General features: G+C 41.4%; 1 protein-coding gene across 7 annotated transcripts in view; it reads left to right on the forward strand.

Annotated features, from left to right (window-relative positions):
* The window catches only part of Nckap5 (NCK associated protein 5), a 912,731-nt gene that overhangs the window by 353,138 nt on the left and 535,758 nt on the right, over positions 1-23,835 (forward strand). For all 7 annotated transcript variants that reach the window (XM_085688321.2, XM_087906588.1, XM_048443779.3 and 4 more), the window contains one exon: positions 13,331-13,394. In XM_085688321.2, coding sequence (XP_085544447.2) covers positions 13,331-13,394 — 64 coding nt within the window. The remainder of the gene's footprint in view (positions 1-13,330; positions 13,395-23,835) is intronic.

The raw sequence follows: 23,835 nt of genomic DNA on the forward strand, positions 1-23,835 counted from the left end.
TTTATACTGCACGTAAAAAGCCAATTAAAATCTCAATATTTTTGTTACTAAATTTTCATCTTTGGCAATCTCACACATGTAGCCAGTGTTTTGTGGCTCCTCCCCCAGCCCTCTCTTAGTTCTTCCCGTGCCTGCAGCTTTCCCTTCTCCCCTACAGATCTCTTTACTGTATTTGTGACTTTTGCTCTGTGTCCCATAGAGTTCAACTAAAGGTTGTTTGTATAAGCATGGGTTTAGGATTATCCAGTAGAGCCTGGTAGGCTCACCAGTGGGTACACAACTGGACGCTAGGCCTTCCCATACTCCCAGAATGTACTAGATGTCATAGTTCAACAGCAGATGGTGCCTGTGAGTGGGGAAAGCATGCATGAGGGCCCTTCTACTTGGTGCTGAATGATTGCTGAATAAGGTGTTTCCATGAAAGAAATAACTTGGTGTCTGTTCATATTGTACTTTAGCTAAGTCTTCATCCTGACCCAGTCCACCCTTCCGTCTTCAGAAAGGAATTTTAATGAAGTCTAAATTACCCTTTTACTTTTGGCAAATGGGCCAGGTCATAACCCAGCAATGCGTTAATTACTTTGAGTTTATGGATCAGTTATTTAACATGTTGATTGGATATTTCTCACATTTCTGTATGCTTTTTTCAAACATCAGTTATCTGTAGAAACAGAATGGATTTGACCCTGAATGATGATTCTTGCCTGACAGTTGTTTGCTTTGTAATCATTCATGTTTTTTATCAACAGGATATGTATCCTCTTTACTCCTTTATTTCTTCATCTTTAAGTATTGGAATTGGTGTGTAAGATTTCTTTGGATCCCTACTCTGGTCTCCTTATTTCCTAAGCTTATTTTTTAGGTGACCCACAATATCCTTTTCTTGAATGTCAGGGATCTCAGCATCTACCTATTACCATAGCTACAAGCGTCAGTCCACAGAGTTGCTGGAAGCAACTATGTGAAACACGCATTGCCAAGACGCTGCATTGTAAAAACCAACACATTAGCAAATGGGCACCTGCTAGGACTCAAGAGACAAACACACTTGTGAAACAATCTATTCCTAGTCAACAAAAACAACAAATATTTCGGCGACTAATGCCCCACTTGAATTGCCACAGAAAAGAAAACTCTTGTTTAGTTTTTTTGTTTGTTTGTTTGTTTTAGATAGAGGAAGAGAAGGGGGAAATGGAAGGAAGGTTTTGTGCTCAGCATGGACCAGTGTTATAGACGGAGAACTCCTTGAAGCTCCTATTGGGTCATCGATATCCCAGTTGTGGATTAGAACTATATAGGTGATAACTATATGGAGAAGAAATAGCAAAAATAAGGATGCATTGAAAAAGAAAACTGAAGGGATAACCAGAGCAAGATTAGAACTGAGCTAAAAGAATTTGGGAGTCAGAAAAGCACTTGTCTTGATCATTATTGTAAATACTGTCTCTTTGTCTTTACTCTCGCTCGAGATGAATGTCTGTTTCACTAATATGTTCGCCCTATTTAAATAGGTAAGTAATTATAAGGATGGCTACTTGTCCTGGTTTGAATATTAAACACCCTTTGTTTTCATTTACTTTTTTTGTCACTATGACAAAATACCTGCTAAAAGCGACTTAGGGAAGGGTTGATTTTGATTCACAGTTGGAGGGCACCGCCCATCATGGTGGGAAGGCGTGGGAATGGGAGTTGAGGCAGCTTGTCACATTGTATCCACAATCAGGAAGCAGAGAAAGATGAACACTGGTTCTCAGCCCTCTCTCCCCTCCTCACTTAGTGTGGGACTCCAACCCAACAGACAGTGCTGCCAACTCAGTTACCAAACCTAGAGACTTCCTCAGAGACAAGCCCGGAGGTTTTAGCGTTAGGTGATTCCATGTTCCGGTGAGTTGACAACCAGCCATAACCAGGACATGGTCCAGACCGCTTGTGTGAGGCTTCGTCTCCATGGCTGCAGCATTAGTGTGCTCTCTCTAGTTCAGCAGTGGGACTTCTGGGGAGCAACTGGACTGTGAGGGCTTGGACCTCATGGATAGTTTAATCACCTATGAATTCATAGCTTAAGGGCTTTCAGAGGAGGGGCTTTACTTATAGATAGAAATCTCTCTTCTTGGTTCCTGGCTACCACTGAGGGGCAGAGCCACTTCTGTTATACGCTCCCTCCCTAGCGCAAATACGCTTCTTTACATGACATTTGTGTCTGTGCTTGATTAAGTTTCATTCTAAGGACTTTGTTTCAGCATGGTCACTTCACTAGTTCCTTGTCTCATAATAGGTGAACTTTGAGGTCCTACAGTTAGGATTTCAAATCAGAATGGTTGTTTTGGTTGTAATATTTCAGTCCATGACACCAAATATGGACACACTGTGCCTTTTTGGGATGGGATGCTTCAGGGTTCTGAGTGAACTTTTAGTCTTTGCTGAATCTTCCGAAGAGTGTATCAGGGTACCTCCAGCCCAGCAGGCAGCATACTCAGCAGTGAATCGACAGTATTCCCAGTCTTGTCTAAACATGTCTGCTTTGCTGAGAATTCACTCTTAGGCTTATGGCTCACTGTGCCAGAGGAGAGAATTCAGTGCACAGTCTCTGGTTACTCTCTGTGCCAGAGAAGAGAGTTCAGTGCACAGTCTCTGGTTACTGTTTGTGCCAGAGAAGGGAGGGAGTTCAGTACACAGTCTCTGGTTAATGTCCATCAGAATTTCAGTCAATGTCCTGAAACTTTTTCATTTTCAAACTCACAAGCCTCCTTGTCCTGAGGCTACACAGATGGTTTGAATCTCTGCATAGACCCCATCTCGGGGCCTTCAATCAAAACGGAGCCAGAATGAAATTTCAAGGCCATTGATAGTTGAAAGCCATGGCGAACTCAATTAGTTGTCACATAAGGGATGTGTTCATGTGTGAGGAGACAGAATGAGTTTTTGTGAAGAAACCCATTCTTCATTCAGCTACATACAACCCATCAATCTTCAAATCGCTGGAACCAACGAAAAATGACCGATCATCATACATAGGACACGGTTTTATTAACTATGTTGGATTTCTTTTGAGTAAAATTTCAATATTAAAAAGAAATAAGATGCAGGAAAGGGTAAGGAATTTCAAGTTGCTTTTCTTCTAATATTTGAACATAAAAAACCCTTGTCTACAAACAGCATTTTTCAGAAGTAAAAGTTAATTCAAGAAATTAATTGGTTCTCCAATGCTTTATAAATTATATATCTCAAGGAACTCTGTTTGAAGTCATTGGCCAGAGTTTGCCCTCAAGGGGAGCTAGTTTAACAGTTAATACAAGTAATTTGTATCTACAAGTGCGGATGAGTTTCCTCTTGTGTGTATTTTGCAGAGTTATTGATAGGAGGTGGTTGGGGCTGCACTCTGCCCGTGAGAGAGAAGGGGAGAGAAGAGGAGGATCTTGCTTCAGTTCATGGTTGTGTTAACACAGGAAGCTTTTTTACTTTATCAAACACTTCGGCATAAAAAGCACAAGTTTTTCTAGGGAAAGATAATAGTTACAAGAGAAAAAGAGAAAGAGAAGATGCAGACGGACAAAAAGGGACCATCAGGCATGCAGGTGGTACCTAGGATTAACGAAATGCTACATGCGTAGGCTTTTTCTTCTTGTGTGTTCACATTGGCACAGTTGTCACACTTTGGAGCATGGGGTTAACTTACTGGCTGGCTAATGAGCTTTCAGGATTTTCTTGCCTAAACCCCATCCCACCCACAGTACAAGGGTTATAGACAGCCTTTTATGGATGCTGTGGATATAAACTGCAGGGCAAGTACTTGACCCTCTAAGCCTGTAGAAACCTATTGGTTGCATTCTTTGCATGGAACCAGTGTCTGATATTGAATATGGGTGAAGGTAGCTTGTAATGTGGTTGTGCCTGGAAGACCACCTTTGCTGTAAATGGCAATCATTTATTCATTGCAGTGTACTTATGCCCTGTGCACCCAAATCATGTGGTCTTAACCCTCTAGCATCTCACAGCCTATTACAGAAGAGAAATAGATAAGCAGAGAGTGCTAATATCATAGATGGTTCAGTGGAGGACTGGGTGAATGAGTTAATAAATGGAAGTGTAGATGTCATTTGTATCTATAGTTTGTGAGAACAGAAGGACAATCTTGAGAATGAATATAAGGCAAAGGATGTGTGTGTGTGTGTGTGTGCGCACATGCGTGTACACATGCACACATGGAGGCTGGAGGGCAGTCTCAGCTGTCATTTCTCAGGCACTATTCACCTTGTCCCGCTATTTTGGAAATGGTCTGTCATTGGCTTCCAGCTTGCAGAGTTGGCTTTGCTGACTGGTGAGTGAGCTCCAGGTGCCCATCTATCTCTGTGTCTCCAGGGTTGGGATTTGCAAATGTGTGCTCCCATATCCAGTTTTGTTTAGGTGAGTTCTGGAGAGCAAATCCAGGTCCTTGTGTACCAAATGAACTATCTATGTAGCTCCAAGGAGAATTGTGTTAGGTTGTTATTAAAAGGCAGGCTACTAAGTTGTAGATTCTCATTTTTGTTGTTTTTATTTATTTATTTATGTTGTTTTTATCTATTTGTTTGTTTATGTTTTTATTTACCTATTTTCTGTATTGCAACACAGAAAGTTCTTTGGGAGGAAACATCTCTTGAGTTGGGAAGAATGGAAGCTACAATTTTACCAGCAAACACAATGCCATAAATTCTTTTGGCTCCTGAAATCAGGATCTTGAAATCAACTTGTTGAGTTGCCCAGTATCTGGTGCACAATGTTTGTGAAAGTCCACAGATTTGAAACACACTCTTCACTTACGAACTTTTTATATCATAAATCTGAAGAGAGTCTCTCAGCATGAAATGAAGGAGTTATTTACGGTACTTTAAAGCATTCAGGATAGTAAGAAATGGGAAAAAATGGCTGTGGAGTTTTCTTTGGTCTGTGTTGTGCTTTATAAAAGTTTGTTGAAAATCTGTTCTCCCCTTACGTGTCTGGAGAGGTGCATAATGAGATGAAGTACTGTGGAAAGGCTAATTAATTTAGCCTGACTCAGGGAAAGCCGCCACTGGTCTCCCCATCTGCCCAAGCGACAGGTGCGCCTGCCTCTTGGCATTGTCCTGCCCTCTGCAGCGGGTGACTCCCCAGGATGCCTGTGTGTTGAGATAATGGTCCTTGAACTCCTCGGGAGAACAAACCTGTTCTCTCTTCACACATACCAGATCGCCACCGGCCTCCTATTCTTGGGCCTCGGCTAGAAACACGGCTGGGTGATGATGAATTGAACCTCTCCCCCCCAAGATTTTAGTGCATAACACCCTGCCTCAAGGCACAGATGAAAACAGTCATTTATCTAATTTCCCTCTAGGCATTTGGCAGCATCTTCCTGGGGGAAATTAGGAAGGAGTGTTGATTGAAACAAAGCCCATGATTTGCATTTTGCTTCTCCACTACAGAGTGCATTGGCGCTTGGTATTTGGTGGTAGTGGTGGCGGGAGTGGTATTGGTGATGATGGTGGTGGCTGTGGTGTGTGTGTGTGTATGAGTGTGTGTGTGTGTGTATGAGTGTTGTTCCTTAGGGGCTGTCCGCCTTGGATTTTGAGACAGGCTCTCTCACTGCCCTGGATTTCTTCAAGCAGACTAGGCTGGCTGGAGTGAGCCCCAGTTATTCACCTGACTCCATATCCCCAGTACTGGCTTTGCAAATGAATCCCACCATATCTACCTCTTTATGTAGGCTCTGGGATAAAGTGTGGGTCCTCATGCAGACAAAGCAAGCATTTTACCAACTGAGCTGTTTCCCCAGCCTTGGTGTCTCCTTAGTAAAATCTATTAAGTCTTTGGGTTTGCCTCGTGTTCAGCTGGTCTCCAGTGCATTGTCTCCTGTTTCTCACAGTAATTCAGAGGCAGTGTTCATGTAAGTGGTGGGTATGAAAATACTGGTGCCGATGCGTTTCATTTCCCCTGAATGTACATTCATTGGTAGTTTATGTTTTGGACAAAATGGTATTCAAACAGCTGAGAAGAAGGGGTATGAGGTTCTTTTTTTCAACCTTTGTGGACATCTTATATGCTGCCTTGCATACATGAGGACCTTCAGTTTCCAGAAGCAATCAGAAAACCCAGGTGTGGGACTGTATGCTGTAGACACAAGTCGTGATGGGCAGAGTCAGTGGTGGTCAGGTGGCCTCTCCCGCTCTGCAAGTCTTCAGAGCAACGAGAGCCTGTCTCGAGGGTACCACACTTTCCCCATGGGGATATCTTCCTGTATAAGTCATGGCGAATTTTGTAGGCTTTCCAGCTGGAAAAGACCAGTGATTGCTTTTTCCTCTCGGCAGCTTGTATCACAGCTTAGGATACTATGAGAGCTAGTCCTCAGAGAAGAGGCCTCCAACTCAGTTCCTGCTCAATTCCCCAAAATTACTCAGTCTCAAGAAAGGGTTGTCTGCAGCAATAAAATTCTTACCTTTGAATTCTGAGAGGCAACCCAGGGCTATAGGAATAGCTGTACTGTTTGGGGGAGTTTCTCAGTTCCCTCTGGTGTGTGGAACACAGAAGGAGCTGGCACAAGGGTAGGGGTGGCAGAAGGGATGGAAATCATGTAGAGTTCTTATTGATGAAATTCTAAAACAGTTTTAAAATAAAAATGGAAGAATAAGGTATATGGTATCTTGAGAAATGGCATCTGAGGTTGATCCCTGATTCCTAAATGTTCAAGAACACACACACACTCAAACACACAAGAACACACACACACACACACACTCAAACGCACAAGAACATACACACTCAAACACATAAGAACACACACACACACACACACTCAAATGCACAAGAACATACACACACTCAAGCTCATAAGAACATGCAAACATTTGTACATATACAGGCTTAAATGTGATTTCAAATAAATGTATATATATTACTGATTTATAAATTTGGTAAAAAAAATAATGATCATATTTAAGCTTTTGATTAGTGGGAGACAAGGTATTTGTCCTGCCTACTCAAGCATCCCATGTTTTCACATGACTCATAGGCAGTTCTGCGTGTTCGTCTCAGGGCTCTTTGCTGTTTCTGAGGATGTACGGGGCTAAACTCCTTAGGTAGTACTGCTGTGATATTGTGCGCCCCTTTTGTTCTTGTTCCATCACAGTAGCGGCTTGTCAGAGGCTACCCCACGTCATGCCACAGTATCACAGAAGCAAAGATGGGAGTGGAGGGCTCTTGTTTTTATTAGCCAAGCATGGATGCTGTTTGCAAAAGGATAAACTGTGCCACTCCTTTTGGGTTTAAGGATCTCTGATTATAGGTGCTACAGAGGTGGTTTAGTGATTAAAAACGTGCACTCTTCTTGCAGAGATCCTGAGTTCAGCTCCTAGCACTCTTATTGGGTGACTCCTCACAACCTGTTGCTCCAGCTCTAGGGGATCTGAGGCTCTCTGGGTTGTGTCATCATCAACATTCACAAGCACACAGCCTCAAACAGACATATATATATATATATATATATATATATATATATATATATATATATATATGAACCTTAAAAAAATCTCTGCTTAAAACATATAATGATGTGTGTATATTAACCTATAATAGAATTATAATTTTTCTTTATTGACTTTGGGAAAGAGTCTCATTATCTCCAACTGCCTATGTATCCCCAAAGTGACCTCTGATTATTGACCATTCTGTCTTTCCCTCCAAAGTGTTGGTATTGCAGATTTGCCTCACCATTTCCGTTTTAGGTGGCTCTGTGGATGGAACCCAGGTCTTTTCCAAGTGGGGCAAGTACTCTCTTGTCTGAAGTATACTCCAAACCCCTTACCATTCATTGTGCAACCTAGCTTTCTAGTGCTGAATCTCCATGCTAGTGTGCTCTGGCATGTTAGGTGTTCTTTCTGGCTGCATGCTCCATATGTGCTGAATTTAGACTTATTTTGTTTGTGTTTATTTCCCAATACTATAGCTAATAGCAGAGCTAGAACAAACTATTAGCATTTGCTGACTGAGCTAGCATTTTTATTTATCATTAGATTATGTAGTTTTTTGGTGCAGGGCTAGTCTAGGTAAATTGAAGATGCACCTTGTCCTGGTTTCATTTCTGTTGCTGTGCTAAAATGCCCAACAACAATCAGTTTAGGGAGAAAGCAGTATATTAGGCTTGCAATTCTAGTTCAAAGTCCTTCCTAGCAGAGAAGTCACAATGTCGGGAACTTGAAGCAGTGAGTCCCATCACTTCTGCAGTCAGAATCAGAGGAAAATAGTCATGCATACTCATTTGCTTCCACTAAAGTTTTCCACTCTTGCACAGTTCCGGACCCTCTGCCTAGGGAATGGTTTTGCTCATAGTAGGCTGGGATGTCCTATATCAGTAACTTACTTAATACAACCCTCCACATACATGACTACAGACCAAAACTGGTTATTTGACAATCCCTTATTGAGACTCTTTCTAGATGTTTCTAGGTTGTGTCGGGTTGATAATGCTCACCATCAGGGGCGTATATGTTAGGTTCCACACACATTATGCAGTTTTAAATACCTTGGGATGTAGGAACTGAAACTGAACTCCCAAACCAACATGAACCTGTATGTGCAGGTTAGAGTATTGCAGGATGTTTTAACACCATAGTATCTTTGTCACAGTGAAAGAAAGTGCCTTTGGATATGCAAAATCATTAATATTTTTAAATTTTATTGTTGACAACATGTCCAACACATAACTATTACTGCTTACTTTTTCTTGAAAAAGTGAACTATCAATCATATATGTTATCTGATATTTCCTGTAGATAGAAGTTTCTGTCCTACCTGGTTCTAGAGCTGTTCAGTCCCAACAAAACGCACAGAGGCTTATATAAATTAAAAACTGTCCTATTAGCCCAGGATTATTATTAACTAGCTCTTACAACTTAAATTAACCCATAATTCTTGTCTGTATTAGCCACATGGCTTGGTATCTTTTATCAGTGAGGTATTCTCATCTTGCTTCCTCAGTATCTGGCTGGTGACTTCAGACTGAGTCTTTCCTTTCCCCAGAATTCTCCTAGTCTGGTCACCCACCTGTGCTTCCTCCCTGACTACTGGCCAGTCAGCGTTTTATTAAACCAGTACAAGTAACAAGTCTTTACAGGGTACAAGAGCATTATTACATATCTGTTTCCATCAAAACACAGAGTCTGTAACACATTGCAGCATTGTAACATTGTAACACTGAGTCTGTAGTAGTTTGCTTGCTATGAGGTGGCAGGGCTCATTCAGCTACACCCTGTTCTATGCATCCACAATATGGAACTGTCTGTAAAGACTTAGCAGTAAGTACAAGCATTAGCTCACACCTTCCTTAGAACTTTTGCTGCCTTGCCTTCAGGACACTCTCATGGGGCACTATTTTCCCAATGACTAGCAAAAGATAGGACAGCTTCCATTCTATCTGCTCCGTATGTGTAGGAGTCATGGGTCCCTTTTAGAGAAGCTAATGATATCTGATTATTTATAGAAAAATTCTGTGACCAATTCTGATGTAGCAAAAGGCTCTATGAAACCCCTAGTCTATGTTCTCCTCCCAACTTAGAACTAGGCTGGTAGCCAGGCAGCCCCACCTATCCACTTATCTCTGTCCCCAAAAGCACTGCGGTGACAGGCACATGAGTGACCATGTCTAGCTTTTGACATGGGTGTTAGAGATTGGAATTGTCCTTAGGTTTGCATAGCAAGCACCCTTGCACACTGAACCATCTCCCCAGCGGTTGTTTTGAAGGCGTTTAGCAACCGGAGGCTTATTCTTCATTTGGATATAAAATGGGATAAAGAGTGAGGATCTATTTCTTTCTGAGAGTTAAATATTCTCTTTCGTGGAACTGAAAGGGGAGTGAGTCCTGTGTCTGATTTGTTGTGTTTTTGATATTGTGTTTTGTCCCTGTTCTGAAGCTAAGGATCCATGGCTTTTGATCACATATCCCCAGGCACTGGTTTTGTAACCATAAACACCGTACCCGCCTCATAATGAGCTCCCAACTTTGCAGCAGAACAAAATAGGGATGCGTTGTGAAATTGCAGTTGTCTGCAGTCAGCAGGAGAACTAAACTCTTCAAATGGGTGCCTGAATGTACATTTGCTGTGGGGAGCTTGAAAGGCAAGCGTTCTTTGTTTGTTTATTTATTTTCTTTTTACACAAAACTGTTTGTAAGAACCTTCGATTAGCATGGAAAAGAAGCTGGTCCCAGCTTCACAGCCAGTTTGGAACTACAGATTGGAAGGCATGGTGTGCCAGGATGTCCAGGACAAACCGGATTATTGATGAAAGAGGCTGAGCAGTTTGTTCTGATATCTTTGCTGCATTTATTACTTGATCCCACAAGCGTTGATATGTAGAAAGAGTGAAGACTGTACCACACGTGCTATTTCCTTTTCCACAGTGTTTTTCATGGGTATATCAGGATTTAATATTCCTGAGACACTCATCTTTTGATGCTTCCCATTCATTAAATTCTAAATCAATGTATTAATTAATTAAAATGCCACCATCCATGGCTGAGTCTGAATTCTAACATGGCCTGTGTGGAGTAACTTTCCCTTTCTCCTGGATCAGGATTTAGTATTCCTGTGACACTCATCTTTTGGTGCTTCTCACTCATTAAGTTCTAAATTAATGTATTAATTAATTAAAATGCCACCATACACGACTGAATCTGAATTCTAACTGCCTGTCTGCAGTAACTTGCCCTTTTTCCTGGAGTTCATGTTTGCCTACATGTTGTGTCCTCATCTCTAATTTTGAGCAAGGGTTGCTCTAACACATATGTGGGTCTCAGTACCTGCAAACACATGGGCTATTTTGATGCAACACCCCTTCTTTATGTACTTATTTACATATGGTACCTGTACATGTGTATGCCAGGCCAGAAGAGGATGTTCCTTGTCCTGTTCTATTATTTTTTGCCTTGATCTCTTGGGACAGGGCCTTTCACTCAGCCTGGATCTAGGATGGCAGCCAACAAGCCCCAGGAATCTTCCTGCCTCTGCCCGCTGTGGAGCTGGAGTGACAGACGTGTCTATCAATGCTAGAGATTTGAACTCGGGTCCTTATGCTTACTTAGCGAGTACCTTTCCTGCTGAGCCATTTCTCCAGCTCTGTAACATTGGCTCTTTCTGTGGGGACATCATTCTGGATTGGATTCCTAGTAGCTGTTGTTCACAGGCTTCATTTTTTTCAGTAACATTTTTATTAAGTCTTTGAACATTTCATAAATGTGTTCAATGTCGTTGATCATATCCACAACTCCCCAGTTCCTGCCCTGACTTGTCCAAGGCTCACGCTCCCAGGAGCTCCTTGCACCCTGATTTGAGTCCGTCTTAAAATTCATGCAACACTCAGACTTCATCAGAGATGTCTCTTGTACAGTAAATGGTGGTCAGTGCACAATGTCAAGTTGGTCAAAGCACAGACAATTAGTGTCAGTAGAATACTGAACCACATTGGGGCAACTATATCTGTCTGTCTGTCTGTCTATCTATCTGTCTATCTATCTATCTATCTATCTATCTATCTATCTATCTATCTATCTATCTATCGATATATCTATCTATCATATCTATTATCTATCATCTCTATCTGTCTATCATCTATCAACCTATCTATCCATCCATCCTTCCATTTGTCCATCTATCCATCCAGCATTTCTCTCTCTCTCTCTCTCTCTCTCTCTCTCTCACACACACACACACACACACACACACGAGGCTCAAGGTTCATTGTAGAGGAGAGGAAAGAAAGCTGCAATAGTAAAAGGCCAAGGAGGACCAGAGCAAAACAAGTTTGTGCGGACCTGACGACCTGACAGGACTGCCAGGCTTATAAGCTCACAGTAGCTGCAGTTGTCTGTACAAGACGTGCACCCAATTGATAAGCCAGCTAACATTCCAGCTGGAGGGAGAGCATTCTGTAGAACCATTGACAGTCAATAGAGTCATCGACAGTTGATGGCTTCTGGGGTTCATAGCACCACACCCAGCTTTGCACATAAGTTCTGGAATTTCAATTCAGGTCCTCAAGCTTGCAAGGCAAGCGCTTTATTGACTGGGTCCCTCCTTAGCCTGGAAAGTTTTTTTTTTTTATTCTTTCTTTGTTTTGGGCAGCCAGGTATGTCACAGCCCTGGGAAGAAAGAAATCCTCTCACCAACCTGGGCGTGGAGCAGTCCCCTCTGCATTCCCTTGCAGATGTAGCATAAGAGAGATGAGTGCCACCCAGACACATTCATCTCACTGTAGGGAGGGATTTCTGGGGACACTGTCACCGAGACTCGGAGCCGGCTGGAAGTCGCTCCTTCCCTCGATGTCACCTGTTCACTGTTTAAAAATTTGAAGAGCTGTTCAGAATGCATGCATTATGACAAGCATTCTTAACATTTCAGTGGGTATTCTATACATCGGATGTGTAATTAGTTATGATGAATATGAGATGAATCTCGTTATGAAACATGAATACTAAACTAAAGAGCAGTTCTTTATTGTGTGTTTGCGCGTGTTTACATGCAGGTCAAAGGCTGACGTCCAGGAGCCGGTTCTCTTTGCCACCCATGGGTCCCACAGATCTCAGATCCTTGAACCTCAGCTCCATGGGCTTTCCCAGCAAGCACCTTTCCCTTCTCAGCCATCTCACTGACTTACCATCTGATTTTAAAATCTGTATTTTAGTAAAATTTTTAGGCCTTGAGAATATGCAGAGTTTTAAATTTAGACTTTGATGTAAGGAAATTCAACACTCGATCCTGTCACAGCCCAACTCAGATCTCAGGTGTCCCCTTAGCCTTGTGACCTTCAGTTTCCGTCTCTATAGATTGAGTAGCTGTCAGGCTCACAGAACAGGCAAAAATGTCCAATAAAGTTCATTTTACACAACAAACCTGCAAATGATTTTCTGTTTTCTCAAGAATGGTGTAGAGTTATGGTTTGTTTGCTTTTCAAAATTCAGAATGGGTATAGAAGGAAAAGAGCAAACAATTAAAAATATAATCAAAATCAATACTAATGAAATAGCCTCAGAAACGTAAGTGATAAAAGATATATGCAAATGAGGTTAGTGGAGCACCGCTTAACCTAGCGTTCAATATTTATCCCTCTATTATGAGCTCCAAAGCAAAGGAGTCAGTGTCGTGAAGCTGGATAGAGACGATGCCCCAGTGACCAATCACTTTAAATACTTGATATTAAATATGGTTGAGGGAAGGAGGTAAGTACAGGATGGGTCACTCTAGAGATTTCAAAAGAATGTTTCCCAGCTATGTGGTGCTGTCTCAGCCCCGGGAATAGCTACCTAATCACATATTTCTGTCTCTCCAGGGAGAAGTTGGCTGTGGCCAGGCTGCAGAGAGAAGTTGCTCAGAGGACAAACCAAGGGGCCATGGTGAGTCTTGGCTTGTCTCTCTTCCTGTGAGGCTCCAGCCCTGACAGCTGTGGCTTCAAAACCATTCAGTTCCAGCAAAGTGGGTCAAAGCCAAATATTTGCTTGTGGCCAACTCCATGATTATGCCGTTGGTAAACTGAGGTGTTTATTTCAGTTTAGCCAGCTCTGCCATGAAAGGTGAGAGAGATGCAGACAGATGGACAGACCCTGAGACCAGACTTCAGAGTATTCAAATGTTCAAAGTGTGAAAGACTACATTTGAAGAATCTTGATTGGATGGTCAGACTTCTATCTGTCCATGCCAAGCCCGTAAATGTACAGATTTAGAGGTTTAGACAAGGACATTTCAATATAATGCAATCCTCGCAGTTATTTGAAGGTAAACAAAGCAAATTACAGAAAGAACCCTGGGGGTGTTTACTAACGTAATTCCCCTTTACTTCCCCCCTCCTTAGTGTCTACAGGGTCTTTTACCCTGTACATTCCAGCTTGACTTCTTGACTGATGTTTCCTTGTGTTTCTGAATGCCTCAAAAGAATCAATACATTTTATTTTTGGTCCACCTGAACTTCATTTTATAGACCATTGTCTTTGCCAAAGTATCTGCCGAGGTGCTACTGTAACATCCGAGGTGTCCGTCTGGGTCCTCTGGGAGCCTGTGCGTGTGTGAATTAACTGCCTTTGCAATCTCTGAGAAGGAAATATAACACCAGCCTTATTTTGCTCCTCTTCTGACAAGACAGGGGCAGGTGTGTGAGTTTTCAGCAGAAGAATCTGTTCTCTATGAAAAGGAAGTGGCATCTCTGTTTGCAGCCCCTGAAGGCTGCTTCAGTCCTGATTCCATGAGAGCTAATGACAGTTCATCCACCAGAGGAAGGAAGAAGTCTGTGAAAGTCGCTGGTCCTGCGCTTCTCCTCATGGGGAATGCAGGAGGCTGGGGCTACAGGCTAGATGCTGAACGCACCTGAAGGGCACAGGGGACCAGAAACAGGCTGGCATATTTTGGGAAGGCAAATCACACTGTTTGTAAGAGTCAGAACATGGAAAGAGCCTGCAAATGTTCAGACAATTTGAGGCAGCCATACAGGAGCATCTTTAAGGGATGACGTGAAAACAAGCCGGAAAAGCACAAAGGTCTGAGTGTTAAGCTACTTCCTTCTCTACTGCTCCCTCCATGAAGACAGCTCTGTGTCTGAGATAGGCTCTCTCACTGACCTGGAGCTCACCCAGTAGGCTGTCCATCTAGCTTCAGGGTTCTGTCTGCCCTCATCTTCCAAGCCCCAGAGATATAAAGACATATCACCATCTCTGGTGTTATAGATAGGTCCCTGGGGAGAGCTCAGGTCCCCATGGTTGCATAGCAAGCACTAACCATGTGAGCTTTCTTCCTAGTCCAAGAGATTTTTTTTTCATAATAAACACTTCATTTTGGAATGCCATTAGGTCTACACACATATTGCACACTGTAGCCCTTCATCCCTAATATCAGCATTTTATGTGACTATGATCACCGCAACAGAGGGATCAATGTTGTATTACTGTTAATTAAATTCCAGACTCTGTTAAGATTTCACTCTGACCCATTTGTGATCTACAATCCAAAGCAGGACTCTGCCTTTCATATAGAAAGGTTCCCCGCTAGTAGCAGGGTTGAATACATGTGTGCAGTTTGAACTATACATATACATGGACTCTGAATCCCAGCTATGGCCCAAGGTCAGTCTGGGTTCACCTCACACTGGCTGTCGTTTGCTGTCCCCAAGGTAACACATTTGATCTGGGAGTTTTGTTCCACTAAGGAAAGTTTGGGAGACGGACTTTGAGGGTCCTGGGTATTTTATATTCTTGTCATTGGTTTACAGTTCCCTTTAACGGCTTTCCCCAGGTGGTCTTCCTTCTGAGAGATTATTGCACCTGTACTCTACTCCGCTGGCTCAGTGCATCCTTCTTTTAGTCTACAGAGCACCTCAGCTTTTGTTAATGCGTAAAGAAGACCCACCTGAATGCGATAAAGACATGGTTCTCATTATCTTATAGAACCATTCAAGTTTTAACTTCTTATTTGTGAATCTTTGCAAATTTCAGTTTGGGTGTGAGGTTAAGAACTACACACACACACACACATACACACACATACATATTTATAAAATGATATATATGGGAAATTAGCTAACAATTTGGTATATATGCATATATACATATGAGATATATATTAGCTGAGTTTCCAACACCATTCACCAGGCAGTGAACCCCAAGTGTGACCTTTATTATCTTCCTAATGCTCCCCTCAAACCTGGTAATTGACAGGATTACTTGTACTTTGCCACTGAAAGCCCTGTAAAGGTCATCACATACATAGAAAATGAGAAGAATAATGGCATTTGCTTTTAAGATATGTATTTATTTTATTTTATGTGTATTGATGTCTCACCTATAATTTATGTATGTCCTCCATGTTGGCACAAAACACTCCAGGACCAAGTTCTTAGCACATAGGAGAATTATTTGCCCCGAGGGAGAAGAGGACAGGGAATAACAGGCAAAGGCAAGAGACAGAGGACAAAGGAGGTTGTTGGACTTCAGTACGTTGATAACTGGCCCTTGGTAGTCAGCCTCTGGAGGAGGAAGTAGTCACACAAGGGAAGAGACTGGCAGCTGGCTTTATGAAAGGAATCTAAGGGTTTAGCAAGGTAGGGGAAATGGAGGAGAAGGGTAAGGCAGAAACTGTTGGTGCTGGTTCTGCTGTGCTTGAGCCTGCTAGAGTCCCTTTGTAATGTACATGGGTGTGTGCCATTACATGCCTGGTGACTGTGAAGGTCAGAAAGGGGGATGGGACAGTAGAACTGGAATTATTGGATAGTTATGGGCCACCATTAGGATGTTGGGAACTAAATCCTAGTTACTAATATTATTACTGTTATTAATGTTAGTATTATTACTACTGTTATTACTATTGTTACTTTGCAAGAGAGAAAATGTAGAGCTCAATAAAAATCAAAAAAGACATCACTTTGAAAAATAAAAAAAAAATCATGTTTAAAAATTATGTCCTAACACTGTCTGGGAAATGTCAAATGATGCGGACTTTCTCAAGACTGACTTGAAGGTTTTTAAAACTATCATCTTGAAAATAAATTATAAAAAAGGGTAATAAGTGTTCTTCAGCACTGAGCTGTCTTTCCAGCCCTGAAAACTCACCCTAAAAAGGTATAATTGCGTGTGGGAGAAGAGGAGCACTTATTTGCTGCTTGGGGGAATGTCAGTCCATCTAGCCACTGTCACAGTGAGTGTGGAAATTCCTCAAAGGACCAACACCACACCTGCCCAGCTACTTTACCCTGGAGTTTTCAAAATACTCATCAGTTGGCACACTACCCATATATTTGCAGTCGTGAGGAAATGGAACCAATCTAGATGGCCACTGGCAGAAGAACAGGTAAAGAAGATGTGCTCCACACACATAATGTTCTTTTAGCCATGATGCAAAATGAAATCATGACATTTGGAGGAAAACTGATACAACTGGAAATCATAATCCATACTCAAAGAAAAATACCCTTTCCTTTTAAATGCAGAACCTATGTTTAAAATTATGTGTCTCTATGTGCTGATTTGTATCTGTGTATATATTTTATGAAACTGGAAAGGGGCTCATGAGGTAGGAAGAAGAGAGCTTATAGTCCAGGTTGATGATATAATGTGATAAGAAAACAGAGGGAAGTACAGTGTCAGGAAGAAAGGGGGGAAGCCAGCTAGAGTGGGGAGCAGACGGCGGCAGGTGTGTGGTGCGGTAGGGAAAGGGAATGAATGAAAGATATGGCACAGCGGAAAAATGCTGAAGCGCCACCTCTTACCCCAGTGTGTAAATGAATGCTTCATGGAGCATTTATAAAAAAAAATAGGGGGCAAGAGATGTAGGAGTGGGCGGACAGTTTGTTTTCCCAGTCGCCTCACTAGCTTACACCAGAAATATTCACACAGAAACTGTATTAATTAAATCACTGCCTGACCATCAGCTCTAGCCTCTTATTGGTTAACTCTTACATCTTGGTTTAATCCATTTCTATTAATTTGTGTGTCACCACGAGGTCATGGCTTACCGGGAAAGATTCAGCATGTCTGACCTGGAGGCTCCATGTTGGCTTTCTCTCTCTCTCTGCCTTCCTCCTCCCAGCATTTAGTTCTGTCTTCCTGCCTGTCTGAGTACTGCCCTATCAAAAGGCCAAGGCAGGTTCTTCATTTAACCAATGAAAGCAACACAAATAGAGAAGGACCTCCTACACCAGAGAGAAATAATAGCTCATTTATTAAAGTGATTGCCATGCAAGCCAAAGGACCTGGGCTCAATCCCCAGGACCCACATAAAACACTGGGAATGCTGGTGCATGGCCATGATAGAATCTCTGAGGAGGGCGAGGCAGGTGGATCACACTGACAAGCTATTCTGGCCTGCCTAGTAATAGACCCTGTCTCAAAAACTATGTGGTAGTCTCAAAAGGGCTCAGCAGATAAAGGTGCTTGCCACCAATTGTGACAACCCAAATTTATCCCCAGAGCCCACGTGCTGTATGGAGTTCATAGACTGCTCCATGCTATCTTCCGACCTCCACCATGCACAGTGGTCCACACAATAGTAGCAACCGTGGTCATGGAGAGATCTGTGGGTTTGTCTGTCCCCAGCATTCATGACGGTTGGTCTTCTGTAGTGTCACTGTGGTGGTTAATTTGACAGTAGATCCTTGTCATCTGACTTGCACCTTCTTATCGATGAGGACCTGCCTACTTACAGTCTTCCTGTTATCCATTTCTACATCTGATCAACAGTTTGACCTGTTTGAACAACTGACAGCTGCTTTTCCTCTTTGTACAATTGTATAGGTGGTTTGTAGTTTTTAAGTACAAGTCTCATCATAGTATGTGTGGGTAGTTGTCATTCCCTGCCATTTCTTTTGTCCTCTCCCTTTAAAGAACGGGACCTATGGGTGACTGGAAATATTTTAACATTGAAATTTAGCATCAGTAGTTCTTCTATTTGAAGAACTTGTGACTACTTTACATTTATAGACACTAGTTTATAAGTGCTGCCCTATGCATGGAAACAGGATGTGCTTAGGTGAGTGATCCACACGTGCTTCGGTTTGCCTGTGACAAGTGATGCAGGTTGATGTGTGTGTCATGTAGTATTGATACTCACACGTGTGAGAGTTCAAACATATAATATCAATGCTCACATGTGTGAAAGTTCAAAAATATAGTATCAATGCTCACATGTGTAAAAGTTGACATATTCTTCATATAGTATCAATACTCACATGTGTGAAAGTTCAAACATATAATGTCAATACCAACAAGTGTGAAAATTCAAGCTTGTAGTATTAGTACTCAGATGTGTGAAAACTGACATATGCTTCATATAGTATCAATACTCATGCATGTAACAGTTAAAAAAATCAATATCCTTTGAGTTTTTGTGCCAGTATTTGAAAACCGTTTCCCTTAATACATGCAAGTCTTTACCTGACTGAGATGTTTTACATTCATTTTAAAATTATGTATTTTTTTGTGTGTGTGCATGTGTGTGTGTGTGTGTGTGTGTGTGTGTGTGTGTGTGTATGTATATGACTCTCTGGGACTGAGTTATAGGAGGTTAAGAATCACCAGGTCCTCTTCAAAAGAGGCAAGAGCTCTTGATGATTGAGCCATCTTTCTAGATCTCACTTTGAATTTTGTTTCTTTTATCTTTTTTTTTTCTTCCTTGAGCATACTAGACTGATTACTATGACTGCATAGTAAGATTTAAAATCAGGTAGTTTTGGTCTTGTGACTTTGTTGTTTCCTTGATGTTTCCACAATTCTCAGTCCCTTTATTTCCTACTTAGTTTAGTAGTGGAATCAGCTGACCATTTTCCTGAATAATGCCCCGTGGTTTGCTAAAATAGTATTGAGTCTTTAGAGGAGTGGTTCTCAACCTTCTTAATGCTGTGACCCTTTAATACAGTTTCTCATGCTGTGGTGACCCCCAACCCTAAAATTATTTTTGTTGCTACTTCATAAATGTAATGCTTTCAGTTAGATAACAATGTATTTGATTTGAGCTAAACATTGTCCTTGCTGACCCTGCCTTTGTTGCTCAATGGGGTGTAAATGGTGCTATACAGCCCTACATGAGTGATCCAGTTCAAGCTCAGAGTGACTATTTTGTGACCCTTTCAGTCAGAGTTAATGCTGGTGCCAGTTTCATTGGCTTGGGAGGCAGTGTTGTGTCATACATTTTTTTTCCCAGAGGAGACAGACAGACAGACAGACACACACACACACGCACACACGCACACCTCTTCATTCCAGACAGGGAGTCAACAACATTCCTAAGCATGGATATTACCAAAATGCAGTTTGGTGAACTAATGGGGTCACTTATAGGAACATGGGTGGGGGTTACTACAAGAGTGTAAGTGACTCAAAGACAGCTGCAAGAGTGTAAGTGACTCAAAGACAGCTGCATCACCAAAGCTTGCAGAGTGACAGCACACAAAAGCAGGGGACCTAGAGCACACTGCACAGCCTTCAGGCAGCTCAACAGGTTGGAGAGCATGGTTTCTAGTGAATCAGTTGGCCTAAGAGCCTTCAGGCAGCCTGACTGATCTCAGGCTTCTTTGCAGCCTGGCTTGTCAGAGAATGACTCTGTGTGTCTCTACTCTTTACTCTTGGAGGGAGGGACCTGGTGAAACTTTTCAGTTTCAGGAACTTCCTGAAGCTATTTTTTATTGTTTACTTTTGTCTTAAGAAACTTTCCTGGAGGATAAGTCAATTTGGAAGGAAACTGCTACACAAGAGTCAGAGACACTTCATTGACATTTTCACCTGAATGCACACTGGGAACACAAGTGTGTTTGGTGTGTGTGTGTGTGTGTGTGTGTGTGTGTGTGTGTGTGCATGTGTGTGTGTGTGTGTGTACATATACACCCATACGTAAATAATATAGATGTGTGCATGGGTGGTTGTATGTGTATGTTAATTCAGAATACCTATTTGAAGGCAATGAATTACCACAGTGTAATTATCCTTTGCAACTGTAACCACAATTTCAGTTTTAAGTAGCAAATCCTCAGGGTGCTCAATTTTCCACCAAAGTATTGGTATATTAAGGAAACCACCCTTTTAAAGATAACTAGCAATTCAATTGGAAATTTCCAAATTTCACAAAAGACTTGAAGGCAGCCTGTGTCTGAATGACACAGCAACCTTTGGTCCTGGCTGCCTTCCATCCTATTACTTCCCTTAGCATGCACGCTGTGTTTACTTCAGCACTGTCCCCAGCATTGTTAGGTGTTCAGCAGAAGTGGAAAGAATAGGGGAGGGGTATAGTAGGAGGCCACTTATTTGTTTCCTGGCTGCCCAGACTCCAAAATAACCACACAGAAACTGTATTAATCAAATCACTGCTTGGCCTATTAGCTCTAGCTTATTATTGACTAACTCTGACATCTTAATTTAACCCATTTCTACTAATCTGTGTATTGCCACGAGGCTCTGGCTTACCAGGTAAAGTTCTAGCATCTGTCTTCAGCAGGGCTACTTGGCTACTTGGCTCTCTAGCTCTGCCTTCTTCTTTCCAGCATTCAGTTTTGTTTTCCCCACCTAGCTCTATTCTTTTTCCCTATTGCAGGCCAAGGCAGTTTCTTTATTAACCAATGGTATTCACAACATACATAGGGGAATTCCATATCACCTCCCCTTTTCTGTTTAAATAAAAAAATAAAGTTTTAACTTTAACAGTATAATTATATATGACAAAACAGGTATCAAGCAAGAATTACAGTTATCACATTTATATCTACTTTATCTTTTATCATAACTAAGGAAAACTATAACTATAGCTATAAATTCTTCAACTCCATCAAAGACTCCAGAAGGATATAATATTATCAAAGTAAACAGGAAGTACATTGTAAACAACTTTCAAAACTATAGAATTGACAGAGACTTCTTGCTGCCTGGAGAGTCACCCAAAGTTCTTCCATACCTTTGAGGCATCCATCTTCAGCCTACAGGCCCATAGTATCCAGCAGACTTTTCCATGAAGCAGGAAATTTCAAAGACAGTTATGCCCATATTGGCAGTTTGTCAGTCACTTTCTTCTGTGTCCTGAAGAATATCTTGCAGACTCTCTCATGAAACAGAAACCCTGGTCCTGTCAGGAGCAGATATGGCTCATTGTCATAAAACATCTTAAATTCTGAAAACATTTCAAATGCCATATTCTGAAGGTCTCTGAAAGATTTTCAGAATACCTATCTAACTGAAATATATCTCTTTATATCTAGAAAACCTAACTAACATGACTACAAGCTTGACTATTATAGGTGATCATCTATTAACTTCTATTCCTTAATTGTGCATTACATTTTTAAATGAGCTGCATAAACACAATACCTTAATCAAGAGCAGAAATGTACATATAACAAAATCAATGGTAAATTTGTATCAATAAACCAAGATCCATCCCAATGCAGATCTCTATAGCATATCCCCCTTTAATGTAAACAAACATTCATAAACAATATTTGGAAATTCGGGCATAGTTCTGTCCAAAGAGCATCCTGCTTGTTGATGGATGAAATAATTTTTGAGGGATGTTCAAGGTGACCTTTCAGGGTGTCTTGGTCCATTAAACCACATTAGTCTGGAACAATTCCACAGGTTCTCATCCTCTGTGGAAACAAAAGAAGAACTTCTTTTCCAAAGCATCAAATCCTTAGACTCAAATTCTGAAGTCAAGATACCTTCAAAGTATATAGGTTGGTTATTTAGCTCTTTCACAGTCAAAAAGTTCAAAGAAAACACAATAATATACATAATCCAAACTTCCTGTGTATTTTCCATCTTCATGTGGCTTTTTTAAAAAACTCTTTTACTTTTTAATATTTATTTTATTATCTTTACTCCTTTAATCTATGACTGTCTGTCTCTTTAAGGACTTTGTTTTATTTTTTTAAACCATTTACTTTCTTTTATGGCTGTCTATACTCTTTATCTTCTCTCTCCCAGACCTACGTACATTTTTTAAGCACACTTTGTCTCATTTAGAGGTCTTTTATGTCTGAATCTGTCCTATTGTGTACCTGTAATTCCTTTCTGTCCAGGAGCTCTTCCTAAAATGTTAAGCAGCAACTAAGGCTGCTTTGACTTTTGGCTTCACACAGTCCAACATAGTGAGGCAGAGATCTCTTTAGTGCCCCATTTCCAGACACACTGCGGGTCTATGTTGCCATTAAGCAAATTGTAGTACTCTGCTCACAAACCCCATTTGAATGCTCGGTCTTCTGAAAAAGCCAGAGTTTTTGCTGGGGAAATGACCCAGGAAGCCGCTATTTTGGTTTCAAATTGGTGCAGAGGGTGGTGTTCTGCTACGGCTGAATCAGGAAAATCTCTCTTAAAGAAGCTGCGGCATGCCACCAGCAAAATGCTGGCTACCAAGAAGCCACGCTTAACTCTGTTCTTTTGTGTCTAATATTACTTTTAAGCTTTCTCAGGTTTTACGTGGATTTAGTTGGCCACATTGGCATGTCAATCTGTTGTAAGAGGTCGCTTGTTTGTTCCTGGTTGCTCAGCCCTAACATAATCACACAGACATTGGATGAATTAAATCACTACTTGACCTATTAGCTTTAACTTTTTATTGGCCAGCTTTTACATCTTAATTTAACCCATTTTAATAATTTTATATTTTATCTTGAGGCTTGTGGCCTACCGGCAGGGTTCTGACATGTCTGTCTCTAGTGACAGCTCCATGACTTCTCTAAACTCTGCCTTCCTTCTCTCAGCATTCAGTTTAGTTTTCCCCTCCTAGCTCTACTTTACCCTATCACAGGTCTAGACAGATTCTTTAGTCATTTACCAATCATATTCACAGGATACAGAGTGGAGTCCCACATCAGAAAGGTGTGTTGAGTCTGCCATGAATATGTTTTATCAACCATAAAGGAGAATGAAGTCATGCTATTTTCAGGAAGACAGGCCAACTGAGGGTGGTCATCTTAAGGGGACTAAGCCAGGCTCACAGAGACAAGTACAATGTGTTTTCTCTGTCTCTGGTCATTTTCTTTCCTTTAGGTGTTAATGAATGTCTTCCTACTTCCTTTGGATCAAGGTGGTATGTGATAAATCTTTTTCCATACACCTGCTGTTAACTCACCTATACTGTTAATGTTTACAGTGATTTTTTTGGTAGGGAGAATATAGCTGGATTATGTGGTTTTTTTTTAACCTACTCTGCAACTCAGTGTGTGGGGGCTGTTTTGTTTCTAAGATTTATTTATTTCTATTTATGTATGTGTGTTTGTATCACTTTGTATGTGTAGGAATCTCCTGAAGACAGAGGAGGGTATTGGGTCCCCTGGAACTGGAGTTACATTCATGTGCCACCAGTGTGGATACTGGT

The sequence above is a fragment of the Myodes glareolus genome, chromosome 5, assembly GCF_982192425.1.
Source record: "Myodes glareolus chromosome 5, mMyoGla1.1, whole genome shotgun sequence".
NCBI classification, from domain to species: domain Eukaryota; kingdom Metazoa; phylum Chordata; class Mammalia; order Rodentia; family Cricetidae; genus Myodes; species Myodes glareolus.